The following is a 19,857-nucleotide window of genomic DNA, read 5'->3' as shown; positions in this document are numbered from 1 at the left end:
CTTGTCTCAAACAACAAAAAAAAAATTTTTTTAAAGAAAAAAAAATGCTTTCTCCCCCTCCTGCTCTTCCTGCAACTTGATTTGTTATGGCTGGTTGATGTCCAGGGGAAGCCAGCCTTTCAGCCATTTTCTGAAAGGAGAGGAGGAGTGGATGGTGGAAAGGGAGGTGGAGGAAGAACATATATATATACTATACATGTGTGTGTGTGTCTGTCTGTCTGTGTCTGTGTGTATGTGTCTGTGTGTGTGTTTGTCTGTGTGTGTTTATGTGTGTGTCTGTCTGTGTGTGTATCTGTGTGTCTGTCTGTCTGTGTCTGTCTATCTGTGTGTCTGTGTATGTTTGTCTGTGTGTGTCTATCTGTCTGTGTGTGTATCTGTGTGTGTGTCTGTGTGTCTGTCTGTCTGTGTGTCTGTCTGTGTGTGTATCTGTGTCTATTTGTCTGTCTGTGTGTGTGTGCCTGTGTGTGTATCTGTGTGTCTGTCTGTCTGTGTGTCTATCTGTCTGTCTGTGTGTCTGTCTCTGTGTGTCTATCTGTCTGTGTGTCTATCTGTCTGTTTGTGTGTTTGTCTATGTGTGTCTATGTGTGTATCTGTCTGTGTGTGTATCTGTGTGTGTGTCTGTCTGTCTGTATGTTTATCTGTGTGTGTCTATGTGTGTGTCTGTCTGTGTGTCTGTCTGTCTGTGTGTCTGTCTGTCTGTGTGTGTCTGCCTGTGTGTGTCTGTCTGTGTGTGTATCTGTGTGTCTGTCTGTCTGTGTGTCTGTCTGTCTGTGTGTGTCTGTGTGTGTGTGTGTGTGTGTGTGTGTGTGTGTGTGTGTGTGTAATTTTAAGGGCTGGAGAGATGTCTCAGCAGTTAAGAGCACTGTCTCTTCTTGTGTGTCCAAAGTCAGTGACAATATACGCACATAAATACAATAAATAAATCTTTTTTTCTTAAGTAATTAAAGAAAATGAAAACTACTGAGAGAGATGAAAAGAAAAGGGAGTCTGGGGGATTAGTTCAGTGGTTAAAGTTCTTACCAACCCAAAAGAAAGGACCAGAGTTTGGATCTCCAGAAACCCACGTAAAGGCCTGAGGGCAGGGTAGAGGGGCTATAATCCCAGCCCCTGATGGCAGAGACAGGGAATCTGCAAAGCAAACTGACTGGGGGGACTCGCTGTCTGGTGAGCTCTGGGTCTGACTGGGAACACCCACCTCAGCGAGTGAGGTGGAAGAGGGAGGGGGATTACCTGCCATCAGCCTTGCACTGCACATGCATGAGCCCGTGGACACGCAAGTTCACAAAAGCACATCACACACACAGTGAGAATGGAAGAGGGAAGAAGAGAATGAGGGAGACATTGTGGATACACAAGTTTATTTCCTAAATTATGTTGTGAATGGTAGGTGTGCGAGACAGATGCCGGAAGAGGTATTGGCTCCCTCAGATGTGAGGGTGTTGCTTATGGCTGTTACAAGTACTGGGTACTGGGTACTTGAGTACTGGGCACTGGGTACTGGGTATTGAGTACTTGAGTACTGGGTACTTGAGTACTGGGCACTGGGCACTTGAGTACTGGGCACTGGGTACTTGGGTACTGGGTACTGGGTACTCGGGTACTGGGAATCATACTGTGATCTTCTAGAAGAACAGCAAGCAACTCTTAACCTCTGTGCTATCTCTTCAGGTCCAGTGTTTGATCCTGCTGCCTCAGCCCAGGTGCTGGCGTTACGGGTTTGTGCGCTAGAAGAAAAAGAAATGGCAGAAAAGGAGGAAAGGAAGGAAGGATGGGCCTAGCTTATATGACACCACTACTTTAGAAAAACATCAAATTCGTTTTTTTGAGATGGGGCCTCATGTAGCCGAGGCTAGCCTTGAGCTTGCTAGGTAGCTGGGGATGGCCTTCGACTTGTAATCTTCCTAAGTCCACCTACTACGTGCAGGGATTATGAGTGAGGGCCACCACACAGGATGTACATGGTGCTAGGGATGGAACTTCAGGCTCCAACAAGCTAAGCCAGCCTTCTACTCACTGGCTAAGAAAGAGAAAATAGCCTCCTATTTTAGAGATTTACTTTGGAGATGGAGGGATGGCTCAGTGGTTAAGAGCACTGACTGCTCTTCCAGAGGTCCTGAGTTCAATTCCCAGCAACCACATGGTGGCTCACAACCATCTGTAATGGGATCCGATGCCTTCTTCTGGTGTGTGTGAAGACAGCTACAGGGTACTTATAATTAATAAATAAGCAAATCTTTAAAAAAAAAAAAGTAAATAAAAAGAACTTTCTGTTCTTTTAAAATTTCACGTTTGGTTCTCAGTATCCACAATCATGGGGCTCACAACCACCTGACTCTTCAGCTTCGAGAGATCTAATGCCCTTTTCTAGTGGCCATACACGTACATGCACATGTGTACCTACACATGCATGCGCACATACAGACACACACACACACACACACACGCATGCACGCACATGCACATCATTACAAATAAAAATTTTAAGTTAACTCCCGCAACAACAAAACCTGCGTGTGACTCCTGGGTGCCCCAGGCCTCCTGTCCCTCTCCTGAGGAAGGTAATCCCCAGAAGAGCTACCCATGGAGGGGCCCAGGGCCAGCAAGCCGAGTGGACGCAGGACGCAGCCCGTCTGGGCTCGCACGGCACAGCTGAGTTGGCTTGCTGCTGTGAGGCTGCAGTTGCCAGCTCCCTATTAGTGGCTTAGAGCCACAGGGGCGTGCTGAGTGCCGGGTGCCCAGCCTGGCTGTACTTTGCCGGGCTGTGGAGGCTCTAGGGGCTTCTCAAAAGTGAGCCACCAGCGCGTTTAATTGCTTTCCCTGGTATATAAACAACATCCCAAATTGGGGGAAAAGCGAGAGAAAATAGAATATGAAAATTTCTCTACTTAAGATGGTAATTCTTTGGGGTTTTGGGCGTTCTTTTCCCATTCCTTCAATTATTCAGTACATCTGTATAATTACGGAAGTAACTGGCCTGGTTCAAAATTAAAACTGGGAAAAATACTATGTGGGCCAGAGGGCGGTGTGTCCTCCCCACTGGGAGTCCTTTAGGAAAGGGATGAACGTGATAGCCACTCGGCCCCGGTTCTAAGTGGGGTTCCCGGCTAATGACCTTCTTGCAGACACTGCTCTGCTATTACCACATCGCCTCTCTTGCATCTATTACGAAGACACCAAAGAATGCAGGGGGAAGACAGAGGTTTTAGAGTTATTTGTACGGATAATTATCCGCACGGATATTACTCGTACATTCGCCCGTGTGTATGCCTGCACACTACATGTGTACCTGGTGCCAGAGGCAGCCAGAAGAGGACATTAAGTCCCCTGGGACTAAGTTACATTTTCGAGTCACTATGTGTGCGGTAGGAATGGAACCAGCAACCTCTGGAGGAAAAGCCAGTGCTCCTGACCACCGGTCGTCTCACCAGCCTGATCTGTTAGATAAGGCTTTTGAATTTCAACTATACTTATTTCATGTGCATTGGTGTTCTGCCTGTCTACATGCCCATGTGAGGGCGTCAGGTCCTCTGCAACTGGAGTTTGCAGACTGTTGTGAGCTGCCATGTGGGTGCTGGGAACTGAACCTGGGTCTTCAGGAAGTGAAGCCAGTGCTCTTAACCACTGGGCCACCTCTTCAGCTCCCTTTAAGATTTCTTTTTATGGGGTTGGGGATTTAACTCAGTGGTAGAGCGCTTGCCTAGGAAGCGCAAGGCCCTGGGTTCGGTCCCCAGCTCCGAAAAAAAGAACCAAAAAAAAAAAAGATTTCTTTTTATTCATGTGCATGCATTTGGGAGTATATTACTGTGCCTGTGCGGGGCCCACAAAGGCCAAAAGAGGGCATCAGACCTTCTGGAGCTAGAGTTACAGGTGGTGGTGGGCTGTTTGATGTGGGTGCTGGGAACTGAACTCAGGTCCTTCGCCAGAGCAGCCAACACACTTAACTGCAGAGCTGTCTCTCCAGGCTCTGTTGTTAAAAGATTTCTTTTTGATTAGGTGGACAGGTGTGTGTGTGTGTGTGTGTGTGTGTGTGTGTGTGTGTGTGTGTGTGTGTGTGTGTATGTGTCTGTGTGTGTCTGTGTGTGTCTGTGTGTGTCTGTATGTGTGTGTCTCTGTGTCTGTGTGTCTCTCTGTGTCTCTGTCTCTGTGTCTATGTGTATGTATCTGTGTGTGTGTCTATGTGTGTCTGTGTGTATGTATCTATGTGTGTATCTGTGTGTGTCTGTATGTGTGTGTGTGTATCTGTGTGTGTCTGTCTGTGTGTGTGTGTCTATATGTGTGTGTGTGTCTGTGTGTGTATCTATGTGTGTATCTGTGTGTGTCTCTGTGTGTCTGTGTGTCTCTGTGTGTGTGTGTGTGTGTATGTGTGTGTCTCTGTGTGTGTCTCTGTGTGTCTCTGTGTGTGTGTGTGTCTCTGTGTGTGTCTGTGAGTGTGTGTGTGTCTCTGTGTGTGTCTGTGTGTCTGTGTGTGTCTCTGTGTGTGTGTGTGTGTGTCTGTGTCTGTGTCTGTGTCTGTGTGTGTGTGTGCATTCGAGATTTCAGATTCCCTAGGAAGAATTTTGCCCTGAAATCCCCTGGAGCTGGAGACCCAGGGCTTGGGTGCCGGGAACTGAACTCATGTTCTCTGCAAATGTTGTTCTTAAGCACTGAGCCATGTCTGCAGCTCTTGGGAATTCTGTTTGTAGTTTTGGTTTCTGAGACACTGTTTCTCTGTGTAGCTGTGGCTGTCCTGGAACTCACTCTGTAGAGCAGGCTGGCCTCAGACTCACATTGAGTCTCCCCCTGCCTCTGTCTCCTGAGTGCGGGGATTAAAGTTGTGGCCACCACACTTGGCCTCCTGACAGCCCTTAGCCATGTATTGTGCTGACTGTCGACAGCGTAGTGCCTTACCCCTGAAGCTCCAGTGGCCTTCTGTGTCTGTCTCTTATGTAACTCAGCCAATTCCTTTCCACATGATTTCACTTCTCCATAGACTTGATACACACTCATAAAAGTGAATTTGACAGAACCCCATAATAACCTAAGATGGTCTATCCCAGGGTCACCAACCCAAGCTCATAATCTGAAATCAGAGAGCACACAGGGCCCGTGCTTTAATCCCAGCACTCAGGGCAGAGTCAGGTGGATCCAAGTGAGTATGAGGCCAGCCTGGTCTACATGGTGAGTTCCAGGCTAGTCAGAGCTACACAATGAGACTTTATCTTGGGGCAATCAATGGGGGCATACACAAGGAATTAATCCTCTGTGAGTTAAGAGTTTGCTTGTGGGGCTGGAGAGGTGGCTCAGTGGTTAGGAGCAGAGTCCTGAGTTCAAATCCCAGCAACCACATGGTGGCTCACAACCATCTGTAATGAGATCTGATGCCCTCTCCTGGTGTGTCTGAAGACAGCTACGGTGTACTCATATAAATAATAAATAAATCTTTAAAAAAAAAAGAGTTTGCTTGTACAACAAGTGAAAAGTTGAAACTGCGCAAAGCACTTCAGAATCCCAAGGTGTGACAACGGCTGGGCCTCGTGAGCACACCTGTGCTCTAGCACTCGGCACAAGGTCACCCTGCAAGGTCACCTGCTACACTGCAAGTCTAAGTCGGGACTGGGTCACCTGCCTCCCACGAAAGAAGAGATAAGGCGGGTAAGGGGGGGAGGTGGGGCTGTCTCATGTATAAGCAGGGGGGAGGGGGGGAGGGGAGGAGGAGAGGAGGAAGAAGGGAAGCGCTGTTTACAAGTTAGTTCAACAACTATTTCCGGCACTGACTGGCACCGGGCGCCATTCCTGACTCAGAACAAGAGCAGAGAAGAGGCTATGGCTAAAGATCTTCCAGCGCTGACCTGGGACAAGAAATCTCAGTGTCGGGAAATAAATCCCAAAATAGACCAAGAAAGACCAAATCCTCTGCTGACACACCGGACAAACTTAAGTCAAAGGCGGTGGGGACGTCTGAGACTCAGAAAGAAACTCAGGTTTCCCACGGAGCATGGAAGCCCAGACAGATGGCACTTCTCAGTAACTACAGAAATCAGAAGGCAAGGGGTGTGCACGTCTTCATGGCTGCTGTGGTGTTGGGGACAGTGCCCAGAGCTTGGAATCCGCTAGGGCAAGTTCTACCACGGATTGACACACCTAGTCCTTCATGGTTCTTACAGGAAGTGTCTGGCAACTCGGGCTACCACCCCAAACTAACACGCCACTTCAGGGTGGGTGTAACCTGAACACCGTAGCAGTCAAACTTTAGGTAGCTTTAAAAACACGGATCTAGACTGGGTACTTTAGGAAGTATAATATTGTAGTTCTTTTAAAAACTCCATTATTTTATTTTGTATGTGGATGTTTGGCCTGTATGTATGTCTGTGCACCGTCTGCATGCCTGGTGCCCTTGGAGGCCGGAAGAGGGACTCACATACTCTGGGGACTGGAGTCAGAGGCAGTTATGAGCCACCGTGTACTGGGATTAAAGGCCACCTGCAGCTTTTCTTTTTTTTTTTTTTTTTTTTTTTTTTTTTTTTGGTTCTTTTCTTTCAGAGCTGGGGACCGAACCCAGGGCCTTGCGCTTCCTAGGTAAGCGCTCTACCACTGAGCTAAATCCCCAGCCCCCACCTGCAGCTTTTCACGAGTAGTGCTTGGGATCTGAACTCAGGTCCTCACACTAGCACAGCACTCCCCCAACCCATAGCACTCTCCCCCACCCCCACCCCCACCCCACCCCCACCCCACCCCCACCCCCACCCCACCCCCACCCCCACCCCACCCCCACCCCCACCCGAGTCATCTCTGTGGCCATTAACATTCTTTCTTTTTAGATTTATTTATTTTATGTGTGCAAGTACACTGTCGCTGTCTTCAGACACACCAGAAGAGGGCATCGGATCCCATTACAGATGGTTGTGAGCCACCATGTGGTTGCTGGCATTTGAACTCAGGACCTCTGGAAGAGCAGTTGGCACTCTTAACCGCGGAGCCATCTCCCTGGCCGCCAGCCATGAACATTCTTTTGTGTGCTTGGTTTTTTTTTTTTTTTTTTTTTTTTTGTTCTTTTTTTCGGAGCTGGGGACCGAACCCAGGCCCTTGCGCTTCCTAGGTAAGCGCTCTACCACTGAGCTAAATCCCCAGCCCCCTCCTTTCCCCTCTTGCAAAGTGCTTTTGTGTCAAGCTGAGCTGCCTGTGCTCCGTTTCAGCCTTGCTTGTTGACTTGTCGTGCTTCCTGGTCCCAGACATTTCCTCTGTGTTAGCTCTGAAGGCCTCGTCGTTTTTCACTGTGGATATTTTTGGCAATACTAACTCCTATGTGGCGGTGGCATTTTTCTGCAAGTGGAGCTTGTCTTTTTGTGATGGAGCAGCCACTGGCGCTTATGCCTTCCTCCATTCGTTCACCGAGGGGCTCTTTTTCTTTCTCTTAAATTCCAGCTAATACAGTTTACCATTTTTATCCATTTCGTCTGTGTACAGTCCTGACGTTGAGCAGTGTTCGCACAGCTGTGGAATTATCCCCACCATCCACCCACCTCCAGGGCTTTGTCCTCTGCTGAAACAGAAGCCGCACACCTAGGAGCCAAAAGCCCTCACACTCGTCGCCGGCCGGCATGCACGGTGCTTGGTCTTCTAGGAGTGTAGACAACCTCTGCAGGTCTTCAAGGACGACCGTCACAAAGCCAGTTGCAAAAGGAAATCATCTGTCCTTGCGTGGCTGGTTCAGCCCCTGCAGCATAATACTTCAGTGGTCCGTAGTGTCATGGAGTGTGTCAGAGTTCCCTTCACATCTGTGACAGTTAATCTAGCCAACACGCTAGGATTTAGAATTAGCTGGGACAGGAGCCTGACGCTGTCCAGGGAAGTGCTACTGACATGGGAAGTAACCTGGTGTAGGCGGTGTCATTTCATAGGGTGAAGTTCTCATCTCGAGGAATAACAGAACCCACCTCTCCTTGCTCCAACTGCAGTGCAGCATCCAGATGCCTTGTCCTGTCTCCCACCCCACTCCCCCAGGAAGATGGACTTTGTCTTCTCAGATTGGAAGCCAAAAACAAACCTGTAGGTTGCCAGGTATTTGGTCACAGCAACAAGAAAAGCGCCGTACCATTTGGGTGTGGGACTGAGCCACGAGTGCCACACTGGAGGTGGAAGCAGGACCAGGAGTTCAAGGCCACCCTTGGTTACCCGGTGAGCTCGAGGTCAGCCTGAACTGCACGGGGCTATCAGGAGGGTGAGCAGTTTCCACGGTGTATGTGTGGCACAGCCATGTGCCACGTAAGCGCTTCTTCAGCCACACAGGCTCGCACATTCCACACCGCACTCAGGTTTGCATAAGCACTCTCCAGTGTTCCTACACTAACACTCCTGAGAGCTCAGGGAAAGAAGTACACGCCATACAGGGGGACAGGGGTCTGTCGAGACAAAGGTGCTGCTGCTGAGGCTGACGACCTGAGTTTGAGCTCTGCACTGACGTGGCTGCAGAAGAGAAATGACTCTGCGAGCTGTGCTGACCTCCACATGCAAGCAGCATGTGCACGTGCACTCGCGCATGCACACACACACACACACACACACACACACACAGAATTTAAGAATACATGTCTTGGGGGCTGGAGAGGTGGTTCAACGGTTAAGAGCACTGACTGCTCTTCCAGAGGTCCTGAGTTCAATTCCCAGCAATCACATGATGGCTCACAACCATCTGTAATGAGATCCGATGCCCTCTTCTGGTGTGTCTTAAGAGAGTGACAGTGCACACATACATAAATAAGTCTTAAAAAATATATGCCTTGGTTGGGGATTTAGCTCAGTGGTAGAGCGCTTGCCTAGGAAGCGCAAGGCCCTGGGTTCGGTCCCCAGCTCCGAAAAAAAAAAGAACAACAACAACAACAAAAAAAAAAATATATATATATATATATATATATATATATGCCTTGTATATCAAGTGTGATTAAGGGGTCAAGGGTCACATGACCTCTTGAGCTTTGCCGTGAAGGACATAGGTATATTATCCAAGTCACTTTTCAGGAAAGCACTGATCTCTCGGGGTTATGTTTCGGAAAGGGATCTGGCATAAGTTTCTTTTCTTTTTGTTCTTATGCAGTGCTGTATAGCCCAGGCTGCCCTTAAATGCCCAGTGTAGCTGAAGCTGACTTTGAATTACTGCTCCTCCTATGTCACTGTGTTCATCTCAGCTCAACATTTTCAATCTATTCCTGCTGTTTTACTTATTTATTTATTTTTTTTACTTTTGTCTTTTCGAGGCAGGTTTCTCTGTGTAGCCCTGAATGACCTGGAACACACTCTGTAGACCAGGCTGGTCTTGAACTCAGCTCTTCCCGCCTCTGCCTCCAAAGTGCTGGGATCAAAGGTGTGTGTCACCACTGCTGGACTTATCTATATTTAAGTTTTCATTTATGTGTATAGGTGTCTCTTCTGCTTGATATCTGTGCACCGTGTACATGCCTGGTACCCTAGGAGGTCAGAAGAAGCAGCTGAGTCCCCTGGATCTGGAGTTATAGGCAGTTGTGAGCCATCATGTGGGTGCTGGGCATCGAACCTGAGTTGTCTGTGAGAGCAGGGAGTGTTAATAGCCAAGTCACCTCTCCAGCCCCAATTTAATTTTTCCATGCAACTAACAGGTAAAACTGCTGAGGGGCTCAGCAAAAATGTGTCCAGAACAAAAAGACATTATCAGGTAATGATTAAAAAGTTTGTGTCGGGGGGTTGGGGATTTAGCTCAGTGGTAGAGCGCTTGCCTAGCAAGCGCTAAGGCCCTGGGTTCGGTCCCCAGCTCCAAAAAAAAAGAAAAAGGAAAAAAAAAAAAAGTTTGTGTCGGGGGGCTGGAGAGATGGCTCAGAGGTTAAGAGCACTCACTGTCTGTTCTTCCAGAGGTCCTGAGTTCAATTCCCAGCAACCACATGGTGGCTCACAACCATCTATATTCAGGTCTGGTGCCCTCTTCTGGCCTGCAAGCATACATGCAGGCAGAAAGCTGTATGATGTATACATAATAAATAAATAAATGTTTAATAAATAAAAAAAAAGTTTGTGTCGGGGCTGGAGAGATGGCTCAGTGGTTAAGAGCATTGATGCTCTTCCAGAGGTCCTCAGTTCAAATCCCAGCAACCACATGGTAGCTCTCAATCATCTGTAGTGGGATCCGATGCCCTCCTCCGATGTGTCTGAAGACAGCTAGCGTACTCATATACATTAAAAATAAATATTTAAAAAAGTTTGTGTCATAGGATAACCAAGCATCATAAAGACTAAAAGAGGCATGGGGTTGTACACCTTTAATCCCAGCACTTGGGAGGCAGAGACAGGAGGATCTCTGTAGGAGGTTCCTGACCAGCACGGTCTACAAATCAAGTTCTAGCACAGCCAGAGACTCTCAAAACAAAGACTGACCCTGCTTTAAAGTTCACAGGCTGAATGGAGGTAGCTGGGCAGACTCAACCTTTCTTCAACACGTAAATGCTACCTACATACATGGAGGTGTTCTGCAGTGCTAAATACTGGCTGCTCCCGGAGACCACATGTAGACCCATGTAATGCTATGTGACCTTGCCCCCCAAGTTATCCCTGACCTGTGAATAAAGATGTTGACAGCATATAGCTGGACAGAAGAGGCATGGGTAGCGTTGAGGGTTCCTGGGCTTGGAGTCAGGGGAACCATGAGGTGGGAGAGGAGGTGACATAGAGGAGAAAGTGTCATGGGGTAAGAATCTTACAAAAATGGGTTGGCTAACTGGAGTTAAGAGCAGTCCAGACAAAACATGGCAAATTATATCCTGAAGTTATTGACTGGGAAGTAGATGTAATAGCATGAAGGGTAGATATCCGCCCAGCTCTTATGCTGACTAAGGCTTATTGTAAATATAAGGGTTGTGTGTGTGTGTTCTACCTGGGAACTAAATGGTTAAAGGCAGGGTAGAAACCACGGTTTAAGATTAAAAACTTCTATGACATTGAGGTTTGAAAGCCTCAACTGAGGTGTGGACTAGGTGCTCTAGCTGAGTCTAGACGTAAACCTGAAAGTTTGCCTGAGATTTATTTTGTGGACCTTTTTCACTTGCTAGGCTAGAACCTACCACTAACTGACATCCCCCAACTCACGCCTAAAGTGGAAATTTCTGGTTTCTTTGGAGGCTCAGTTGTGTCGTGTGATGTTTTTCTGGAAACTGTCTAATGAGAGGATGTTTTGCTCAGACATGTGGGAGGGTGTTTTGCTGAGGACACATGGTATTTTTCTGGAAGCTGCCTGGAGCAAGGGCATGTGATATTTTGCTAGAGCGGACACTTAAGAGGACACACATTTGGAAAGGGTCTAGATATAACACAACAGACCACGGGCGACGCTGTGTGGTATTGGTTCGCCTTGCCACTCTTGGCTGCTCTTCCTTGGGCTTCGCTGATGATGCTGGGGCATTGGTTAGCCTTGCCTTCTTTGCTGATCATCGAGTTTGTAGAGAGAAACACACCAAAGAGCTGCTGCTGGATCTTGCTGCTTCCAAGGACTCGGGGTGACTGGCAGAGCCTCATGGTCTCTTCTGGATCAAACTGCCACTGCTGACTTGTGAACGGTGTTTGTGAGTGATCGAGCTACGGCTGCTGATTCCTACAGACTGAACTGGTAACATCCTGACAATGAAGACTGGAACTGCCCAAAAGAACTATTTCTAAACAGGTCCACATTCCCCTTTTGGCCTATTAACCTTTCCTTTCCACTACCTCTGGTGGGTGGTGGGCTAGAAGGGAGGTTAAAGCCTTTAAGAAACCTTATTAAAGTAGGTTTTGAAAAAAATCTAAGGGCTGGAGAGATGGCTCAGTGGTTAAGAGCACCGACTGCTCTTCCAGAGGTCCTGAGTTCAAATCCCAGCAACCACATGGTGGCTCACAACCATCTGTAATGCGTTCTGATGCCCTCTTCTGGTGTGTCTGAGGACAGCTACAGTGTGCTCATATAAATAAAATAAACAAATCTTTAAAAAAAAAAAAGAAGAAGAAAAAAAAAATCTAAGCCTATGCTCGCCTGAGAAATTTATTTTCAGTCCAGTGCCACAAGAACAAGATTCATCTGGGCTTGTCGCTCACGTGTGAGACTCATAATTGGAAGTGTGAGGGTCTGGATTCAATCCCTAGCACCAAAACCAATCAAACAAAAAACCACCAAACAACAACAACAAAACCAAAACTAGACACTAGGTGATGATGGCCCATGCCTTTTAATCCCAGCACTCATGGGAGAGGCAGAAGCAGGTTCATACTCTGAGTTCGAGGCCAGCCTGGTCTACAGAATGAATTCCAGGACAGCCAGGGCTATACAGAGAAACCCTGTCTTGAAAAAAACAAAATGAATACATAGATACATTATGTAGGGAGCAGCTAAAGATGGCGCCGACATCCGGTGGTCGTTTGTGGTAAACACCCACAGTGCATGTGTTGGCATACCCCCAGCACCTACAAGGCCAGGGTGATATTCATGCTAAATAGGTATTTCATACTCCACCAATCCCCAGTGGACAAATTTACAGCCACAGCCTGTCTTGTATTTAAGGCGAGTGCCTTTGTTCCCCGGGGTCCCCGTATTAACAATTAGGTGTTCCTGCAATAAAGGCTGTTAAGAAGAGTCCGACGGTGTTGCGTCTTCCTTGCTGGTCAGGGTGGGCGCTTCAACATTAAAATCTGTTCTGTTGGGCTGGAGAGATGGCTCAGTGGTTAGAGCACTGACTGCTCTTCCAGAGGTCCCTGAGTTCAATTCCCAGCAACCACATGGTGGCTCACAACCATCTGTAATGAGATCTGATGCCCTCTTCTGGTGAGTCTGCAGACAGTTAAGGTGTACTTATATATAATAAATAAATAAATCTTAAAAAACAAATCTGGGGGCTGGGGATTTAGCTCAGTGGTAGAGCGCTTACCTAGGAAGCGCAAGGCCCTGGGTTCGGTCCCCAGCTCCGAAAAAAAGAACCAAAAAAAAAAGAAAAAGAAAAAACAAATCTGTTGTTTGTATTTTCTAATTGTGACTGAACTTGCAACCCTGGACATGTAATGAAAAATCAAACACATAATCTGTACTTCCTGGATAATCATTAATCCACCTGTGTTCTGTGAAACCTATATAAATATGGAGGCACCTGATTGCTAGTCAGTCAGAGCTGTGAAATTCCCTAGGATCCCATGCCTGACTCCCTCCCTCCCTGCAACCACTCCTTATCTCCTGTGCAGGCTGCCCTGTGGCCCCCAGCAGGTTCTCACTTTCTACCATGTGGGTTCTGGGGCACAAACTCGAGGTGTCAGGCTTGTCAGTAGGTGCCTGCTCAACCCTCTGGTCAGACCAACACCTGGCTTTTTCCCATGAGTGCTAGGATCTGAACTGAGGTCTTCATGTTTGGGCAGTGAGAGCTCTTATTCACTGAGACACTGTCCCAGTGAGGGAAAATCAGGGGCTAGCACTCTGCTCTCTGTTCTAAGTATTTATAGAATAAATTAAAAAGTGCCATCCAACACTACGCATACTGCCAAGAAGTTAGGAAATAATTTAAGCTAATATCATGTGACACGAAGCCTTTCAAAAAGTGGACATAAGCCAGACCTGTCAGTAAGTGCTTGTAATCCTAGTATTGAAGGGGTTGCAGGAGGATCATGAGTTTGAGGCCAGTCTGGGCTAGACGGAAAGACAAGGTCTCAACAAACCAAGACAGAGAACCGAGCAGGAGCAGGTCAGACTCTGGAACAATAGCTAACTTACCTGAGGTTCCTCAGCAGCGGCGGGACCCGAGTCTGGGACAGCACTGTCCGTCACGTCTCTGTGAAACCACCTCACTCTTCTCCCAGCCATGTAACTGGATGCAAAAGGAACACACGCAGCTCCCGCACATCCGCTCTCACATCTCTTGCACATAAATTACTCAGTCCAGCCTACTGTCAGTTTAGATTGCGGGGCAGTTTATTATAATTTAAATTCCCCTTCACCTCCATTCTATCTACCCCTCTACCTCTACAAAGGTGTTGTTTCTACTGATGTCGGTGGGGTGGAAAAGAGAGCAGCATGGTCCCACCGTGGCTCCTCTGCAGATCCTCACCATGTGTGGGTTCAACCCTGAGATCCTCTAAGTGGGGGAAATGCCACCCTGGGAGCGCTGTAGGCCAGCTGCCACCTCTTGAGTTCCTGGGTCACATCTGTCATTGTGATTAGTGGTAGTGAAAGACAAGGTGAAGGCCTCTGAGGGAGGACCCTCTGTGATGGGCTTTCAGAGTAACCTGTGAAATGCTCAGTTTGCTAAAGTGCTCGAGTACTATTTATCCCCCTCAAGATAGGGTCTCGCCGAGCGCAGCCCTGGCTGGCCTTGAACTTGAAGAGATCCACCTGCCTCTGCCTCCCATGTGCTGTGATTAAATGTGTGCAGGACACTTGCTTCATGTTCAAGTACTTTTTTTTTTAATGTATGAATGCTCTGTCTGCATGTACGCCTGCAGGCCAGAAGAGGGCGTCAGATCCCATTACAGATGGTTGTGAGCCACCATGCGGCTACTGGGATTTGAACTCAGGACCTCTGGAAGAGCAGTCAGTGCCCGAGCCACCTCTCCAGTCATTTTTAAAAGGATATTTGGGAAAGGTGTCTCCTGGTGAGAAAAGAAAAGTACAACTTTAAAAAGCTTCTGGAAAGAAATGACAGAAAGTACAGAGTCGGGATACCGTTGACAGTGAGGCAGAGGCCGCTCAGAGCTGAGTCTGACAATTACTTGAGCTCTGAATCAAATGTTTTCCTAGTTGGAGACCAGCTCCCTCACCTCCTCATGAAGATGAGGATAGAGTTACTGGGTCATTTTGCTCCATCTCTTCTCTTGCTAATATAACCTGAGGTCAGCAGTTCCTTCACTGGCTATCAATACAAAAAGGGCCATTCCGGTTGAGTGATCAGAAGCATGACCTTCCTACAGGACTTCCAAATATACCAGGGTGAGGCCCATCCCCAAGAGTAAGGGGTTCACAACATGACATATATAATCTCTTGGAAGGACCACACGATCCAGGACTGAGGTGGTGGAAGGTAAGTCCGTCAGCAGCAGTGGCTATCTTGTCCTAGAAATCACTACAGAGCATCGGTAGTCATTTGTAAGTCCAGTGGTAAGTGGGCCAGCCCTGGCCCTTGCATAAGTCCCGGTGTCGAAGGAAGAAAGCCTGGACCCGGAACCGGCGGCCACAATGGGGACACGCGTGCAGAGCTCTGGCATGGGTCTTCATGTGCTCTGTCAGATGATGCTTCAGCTTGAAGCGTTTATTACAGATGCCGCAGCCGAAGGGACGAAGGCTGAAGGTCAACATGATGTGTCGGTCTCGTTTCGGCTTGACTGCAAACCGTTTTCCACACAAGCAAGCAAAGCACTTTCCATCTGCAGGGGGTGTCCCTCCTAGCTTCACAGGCCCGTGCATAGCCTGCCCTGTTCCTCCGGGTCCTCCGCCCCCTGACAAGATTTCATTCCCATGGAGATCCACTGGTTTCCAGGATGGGTCTCCTGCCCCAGACGTCTCCCCTCCTCCTGAGGACAGCAAGTATCTTAGCTCCCCATTTTCCTCAGAGTTCTCTCCAGGCAGTACTTTGGTCTTTTCCTTTGCTCCTCCAGACAGAGTCCTGCCTCCTGATGTCTCCTCCTTACACTCGACGTTTTCCTGGTTAACGTATAAGATTTGGGAAGTTTGTACGGGAGGGGCAGGAGGATCAAGTGTTGAGTTCTCATCCTCTGAAGGTTTGCTGGGAAGAGTCGATGTAGGCAACGGGTGGGATCCGCAAGCCTGGGAAACCGCTCCTGACACTCTCTCAGGCTGAGGGGTCTGAAAGGGTGGGGCTGCTGACCTCTGCTCCTCTTCCTCCTCTACTTTGACCTGAATCTGTAACATTCCTTCTAGTTCACCCCCCTCCCCTCCACTGGGGCTCTCAGGGGCAGCAGAATTCTCTGTGGAAGCGGAGGACCGCCCTGGGTTCTGGAAAGGGGAAGAGCGAATGCACCAGCCTCCTGCAGATGTTGTGGAAAGAAGTGTGAGGCTGGAGGCTCCTCCACCAGATGAAATTCCACTGGACGTTTCTAGCTCTCGAAGAATCTCTGAGCACCGATCTACTACCTGCCACATCTGAAGGCCACTGGCCACGAGGAGATGGGCAGGAAGAGCATCCAATGGCAGGTGGAGGCTTCCTGAATAGATGAGCTGAAGCAGTCCCTCGAACGCATCTGCCTCGATGACATTCGGTAAAGTGAGTCGGGGCGCATCCCCCAATAGCAGCTTGTCATGGAAGTAAGGAGAGGCAGCAGCCAACACTGCTTTGTGAGCCCTCAGTTCCCTGCCCTGAACCAGGAGGGATACATCACAGAACTTTCCCTCCAGCCTATGGCGGTTCAGGGATTCCAGCAGCGAAGAGCTATGATGAGGGAAATCAATGTGGATTGTCTGTGGGGCTGGGTTACACCTCGGAGAAGAGGGTGCGGGAGGCAAAGGAGTCGAAGCATCCATGGCTACCTCGGAGGGAGAAATAAAACCCGGGGATGAAGACTGCAGAGGAAAGAGACTAGGGTCACACAAGTTCGGGGTATGAGACCTGCCTCAAGCCGCTCCCCACCGACACTTGAAAACTCTTCAGTGACAAGTTTCTGTGTATTAGTTCCGCCCACCAAGAAACCCAGCAAAACACTAACCAGGGTTTTCACTTCCAGGCCCAGCGGAAGCCAAGTAGGGAAGGGATGGCGCCCCGCCTCGCTGGCTCAGTCGCCCTCCGCCGCCGCTCGCCCCTCCTCACCTTGCTCGGACAGGCCGGCTCCGCGAGCTCCGGCCCCACGACTTCCCACCGACACGCCCCCACCGCACGCACGACCGCGTCGGAGCTCCTCGCATCCACTGCGCCTGGCCGGCCGGAAGCTGCCGCAGTTCCGCCGGACGCCACTGCAGCCAGGCGCGGAGGGCCGGACCTGGTTTGCAGCCAATGGGAGAGCGGCGGCCTACAAGACCTCTCCTCATTGGCTGGTCAGTCGGAGGGGCGGGGCTTTGGGCGGGCGGGCTGCTGGAGCGGCGGCGAATGTTTTCCGGGATGAGCGGCCGATGAGGAGGGTGGTTCTGCGGGTTCTGGGGTGAGGGGAGTGACTGGCTCCGCAGCGCGGTGTGTGTATCCCCCCGACTCTTGCCGCGCGAGGTAGGAGATGCGGCTGTCCTCCGCGTGCACGTGGGGCAGCCAGGTCAGAAGTCTGGAGCGCACACATGCTGAGCACCCCGGGTTCTTTCCTCCATTTCGCAGACAAGCGTCCTCACAATTAAACCCTATGTCGAGAGGGTTTTGCACTTGGAGTCTTTCGGGCGTTAAAAGCCGGTTCCCAGCCTCAGCGCCTTTGGGTCGAGTGTCCGGCGGGTAGAGAACGGGGGTAGGAGTTTCACCAGAAAGGCCCTGCCGTATATAGTTTTCCTGACTCGAGCAGTGTGTAGTGGAAGAAGACATGATTTTGTTTTACTTTTTCTCCCCCAAAGTAGTCCCTGTCAGCCTTCAGGTGGTTCTGGAGACCCCAGGCTAAAAAATCAGCCCCCCCCCCGCGACAGACGCTTTTTTAGTCCCAGGAGGCAGAGGCAGGCGGATCTTGCTAGTTCAAGGCCACCCTGGTCTACAGAGTGAGTTCCAAGACAGCCCAGAACCACACAGAGACCCTGTCTTGAAAAACCAAAAATAAAAGTCAGCCCAGCGATAAAAGAACAATCTCCGTTTATTAAACATGATTTTTCTGTTTCACCACACACTCCAGAAAAAAAAAGGGAAATGGACCCGGGAGTGGGAGAAAAGAGGGGGTGTGGGGGGATGGGGGTGGGGACCAAGAGTCTGGGAGCAGGAGCAGAAAGGAGAACGAGTAAACAAACAGCAAAAAAAATGAGTAAGAAGATCTTCTCCCTACTCTTAAGGTGGTGGGTGGGGAAGGAAATGAGGGGTGGGGCTAGGGAGCCAGGAAGCTCTGTACAGAGGGGTCGCCTCCCAGCCCCCCACCCCAATTATGTACAGTACAAACCCCAGATAATTACAACAGCCAAAGAGGAGGGAGGAGGTCCAAGGGTAAGGCCTGATGTAGGGAAGCAGAGGAGAGGGAATGGGATAAAATTTCACATATTTACAACTTTTATATAAGTATAAATTTGGCCCCGGCTGGGTGGGTGTATGTAGAGGGGTAAGTTTGAAGGAGAGCTGTTCATACAAAAGAAAGGTCGAGTCTGGAGTCTGGGAAGAATTCTCAATACCAAACGCAAGAAGGGGTGAAGAGACAAGGCTGGGTAGAGGGCAGCAGTCAGAGAAGAGGGGTACCCAGGAGGGGTTTCTCCCCTTCATGGTTTACCCACCCAGACCCCATCCATCCTACCTCCCCTGTTCCGCCAGAGAGCTATGTACAGAAAACACCGAAAAAGCGTGGAGCTGGCGGGAGGGAGGGAGACTGGGTGAGGGGGAGGGTGAGAGGGAAGCCCAGCCCTGTCCTACCTCCCCCAGGGGACAGAGTCATGTAAGGGGGCCCCCAAACACCCATCCTCCAACACAGGTCCCCCCATCCTGGGGGAGAGAGACATGGCTTTTCCTAGAGTAAGTTCCCCCCTCCCCATGGGAGTAGAGACAAGAGAGGGAAGGGGTAGAGGACTGGCTGTGTGTCGGGGTAGGGCAGATCAGCTAATCTGTCCTCTACGACCCAACACACATGGCCTCCTAAACCCTAACCCCCTCATCCGAACCTCAATTCCACCCCACCCAACACACTGGGGGAGGGGGGGGCATAAGCCCCCTCACCCCGCTCTGGGACCAGCCAAGAGCAGATCAGGTGTGGGAAGAAGGGGAGGCAACTCCCATTCCCCCCTTGCCGCCCCCTCCCTGCCCCGGTGGCCCCCTCCACCCCATCTGGGTTCTGGGTGGGGAGAGTTAATGTAAGAGTGGAAAGAGGAGAAGGAGTTGTGCGTGCTGAGCCCCCCCAGACGCTCCTGAGAAATCAAGGGGTAATAGGGCCCCCTCACCCGGGGTCCCCTCCCCATAACAAGGGGGGCAGGGGAGGCCAAAATGGGGTGGTAGAGGGGGGTTATAGATTGTCAGCTCTGGTTACTGCTAAAAAAATCACCCTGAAGTTGAAAGTTTGGAGGTGCCACACCCCCAGTGTGGGGGTGAGGGTCTGTCCCCCAGTGCTCAGGGGAACTGTGAGGCAGAGGATGGGGATAGCACCCCAGAGTGAAGGGGTCTGTGTGGGGTAGGTGGTGTCCTGGGGTGAGAGGGCAGCTGAGGGTCCCACTCTCCCTCCTGGAATGGAGCAGTGGGGTTGACAGATGGGTGCCCCAAGGAGGCGTTAAGGGAGACAATCCCGCTGTCCCTTGGTGACGTCCAGTCCTGGTGGTTGGTGATGTTCCAGGGTCGGGTGCACTGGGAAGGAGGTCTGTGACGCTGGGTGGGCCGGGGTAGGGTGCACAGGGAAGGAGGTCTGTGATGCTGGGTGGGCTAGTGGTCTGCGGTGTTCCGGAACTCGCCGTTCTCTGTGATCTGCAGCCGGGGTGGGGGGGGTGGGGCTGGGGGGGCCAGGCCGTTCCAAGGTGGGGCCAGCGTCACACGCGGGTTTGTTGGACCCAAGGGGGGAAGCTGCCTCTCCTGCAAGACACCAAAGAGGAGAGCGCGGACTTATTGAGACGCTTCGCGGGGGCCAGGATGCTAGCCCCAAGCTGTGCTTACCTGCACCCAGCCCACTCCACAGCCGTGTCCACCCCACTCCTGTTTGATTCTCACCTCCAGGAATCCACCCCGACTCCTACCAGGAGCCTTCGAGCTACACACCAGAAAACCAGCTCAAAACCAGCTAGCTCTCACCTTCCCTCCAGTATACGCCCACTTCAGGGTC

At 50.1% G+C, this 19,857-nt stretch overlaps 2 protein-coding genes across 6 annotated transcripts in view; both read right to left on the bottom strand.

The window, feature by feature from the left end:
• Positions 1-13,896: 13,896 nt before the first annotated feature.
• Zbtb9 (zinc finger and BTB domain containing 9) lies at positions 13,897-16,899 on the bottom strand. 3 transcript variants are annotated; one of them, NM_213564.4, is given in 2 exon segments: positions 13,897-16,519; positions 16,764-16,899. In NM_213564.4, a coding segment is annotated over 1 exon segment (1,398 nt). In that variant the 5' UTR covers positions 16,481-16,519; positions 16,764-16,899; the 3' UTR covers positions 13,897-15,082.
• A 795-nt stretch (positions 16,900-17,694) lies between these two features.
• Positions 17,695-19,857, bottom strand: part of Syngap1 (synaptic Ras GTPase activating protein 1) — a 30,295-nt gene continuing 28,132 nt past the window's right edge. For 2 of the 3 annotated variants that reach the window (NM_181092.5, NM_001113409.3), the window contains 1 exon segment: positions 17,695-19,609. In NM_181092.5, the coding sequence (NP_851606.3) occupies positions 19,568-19,609 (42 nt within the window). In that variant the 3' untranslated portion in view covers positions 17,695-19,567. 3 annotated transcript variants of the gene reach the window in all.

Source organism: Rattus norvegicus, chromosome 20 (assembly GCF_021556685.1).
Source record: "Rattus norvegicus strain SHRSP/BbbUtx chromosome 20, alternate assembly SHRSP_T2T, whole genome shotgun sequence".
NCBI classification, from domain to species: Eukaryota; Metazoa; Chordata; class Mammalia; order Rodentia; family Muridae; genus Rattus; species Rattus norvegicus.
This window is presented reverse-complemented; position numbering and strand designations above follow the sequence as displayed.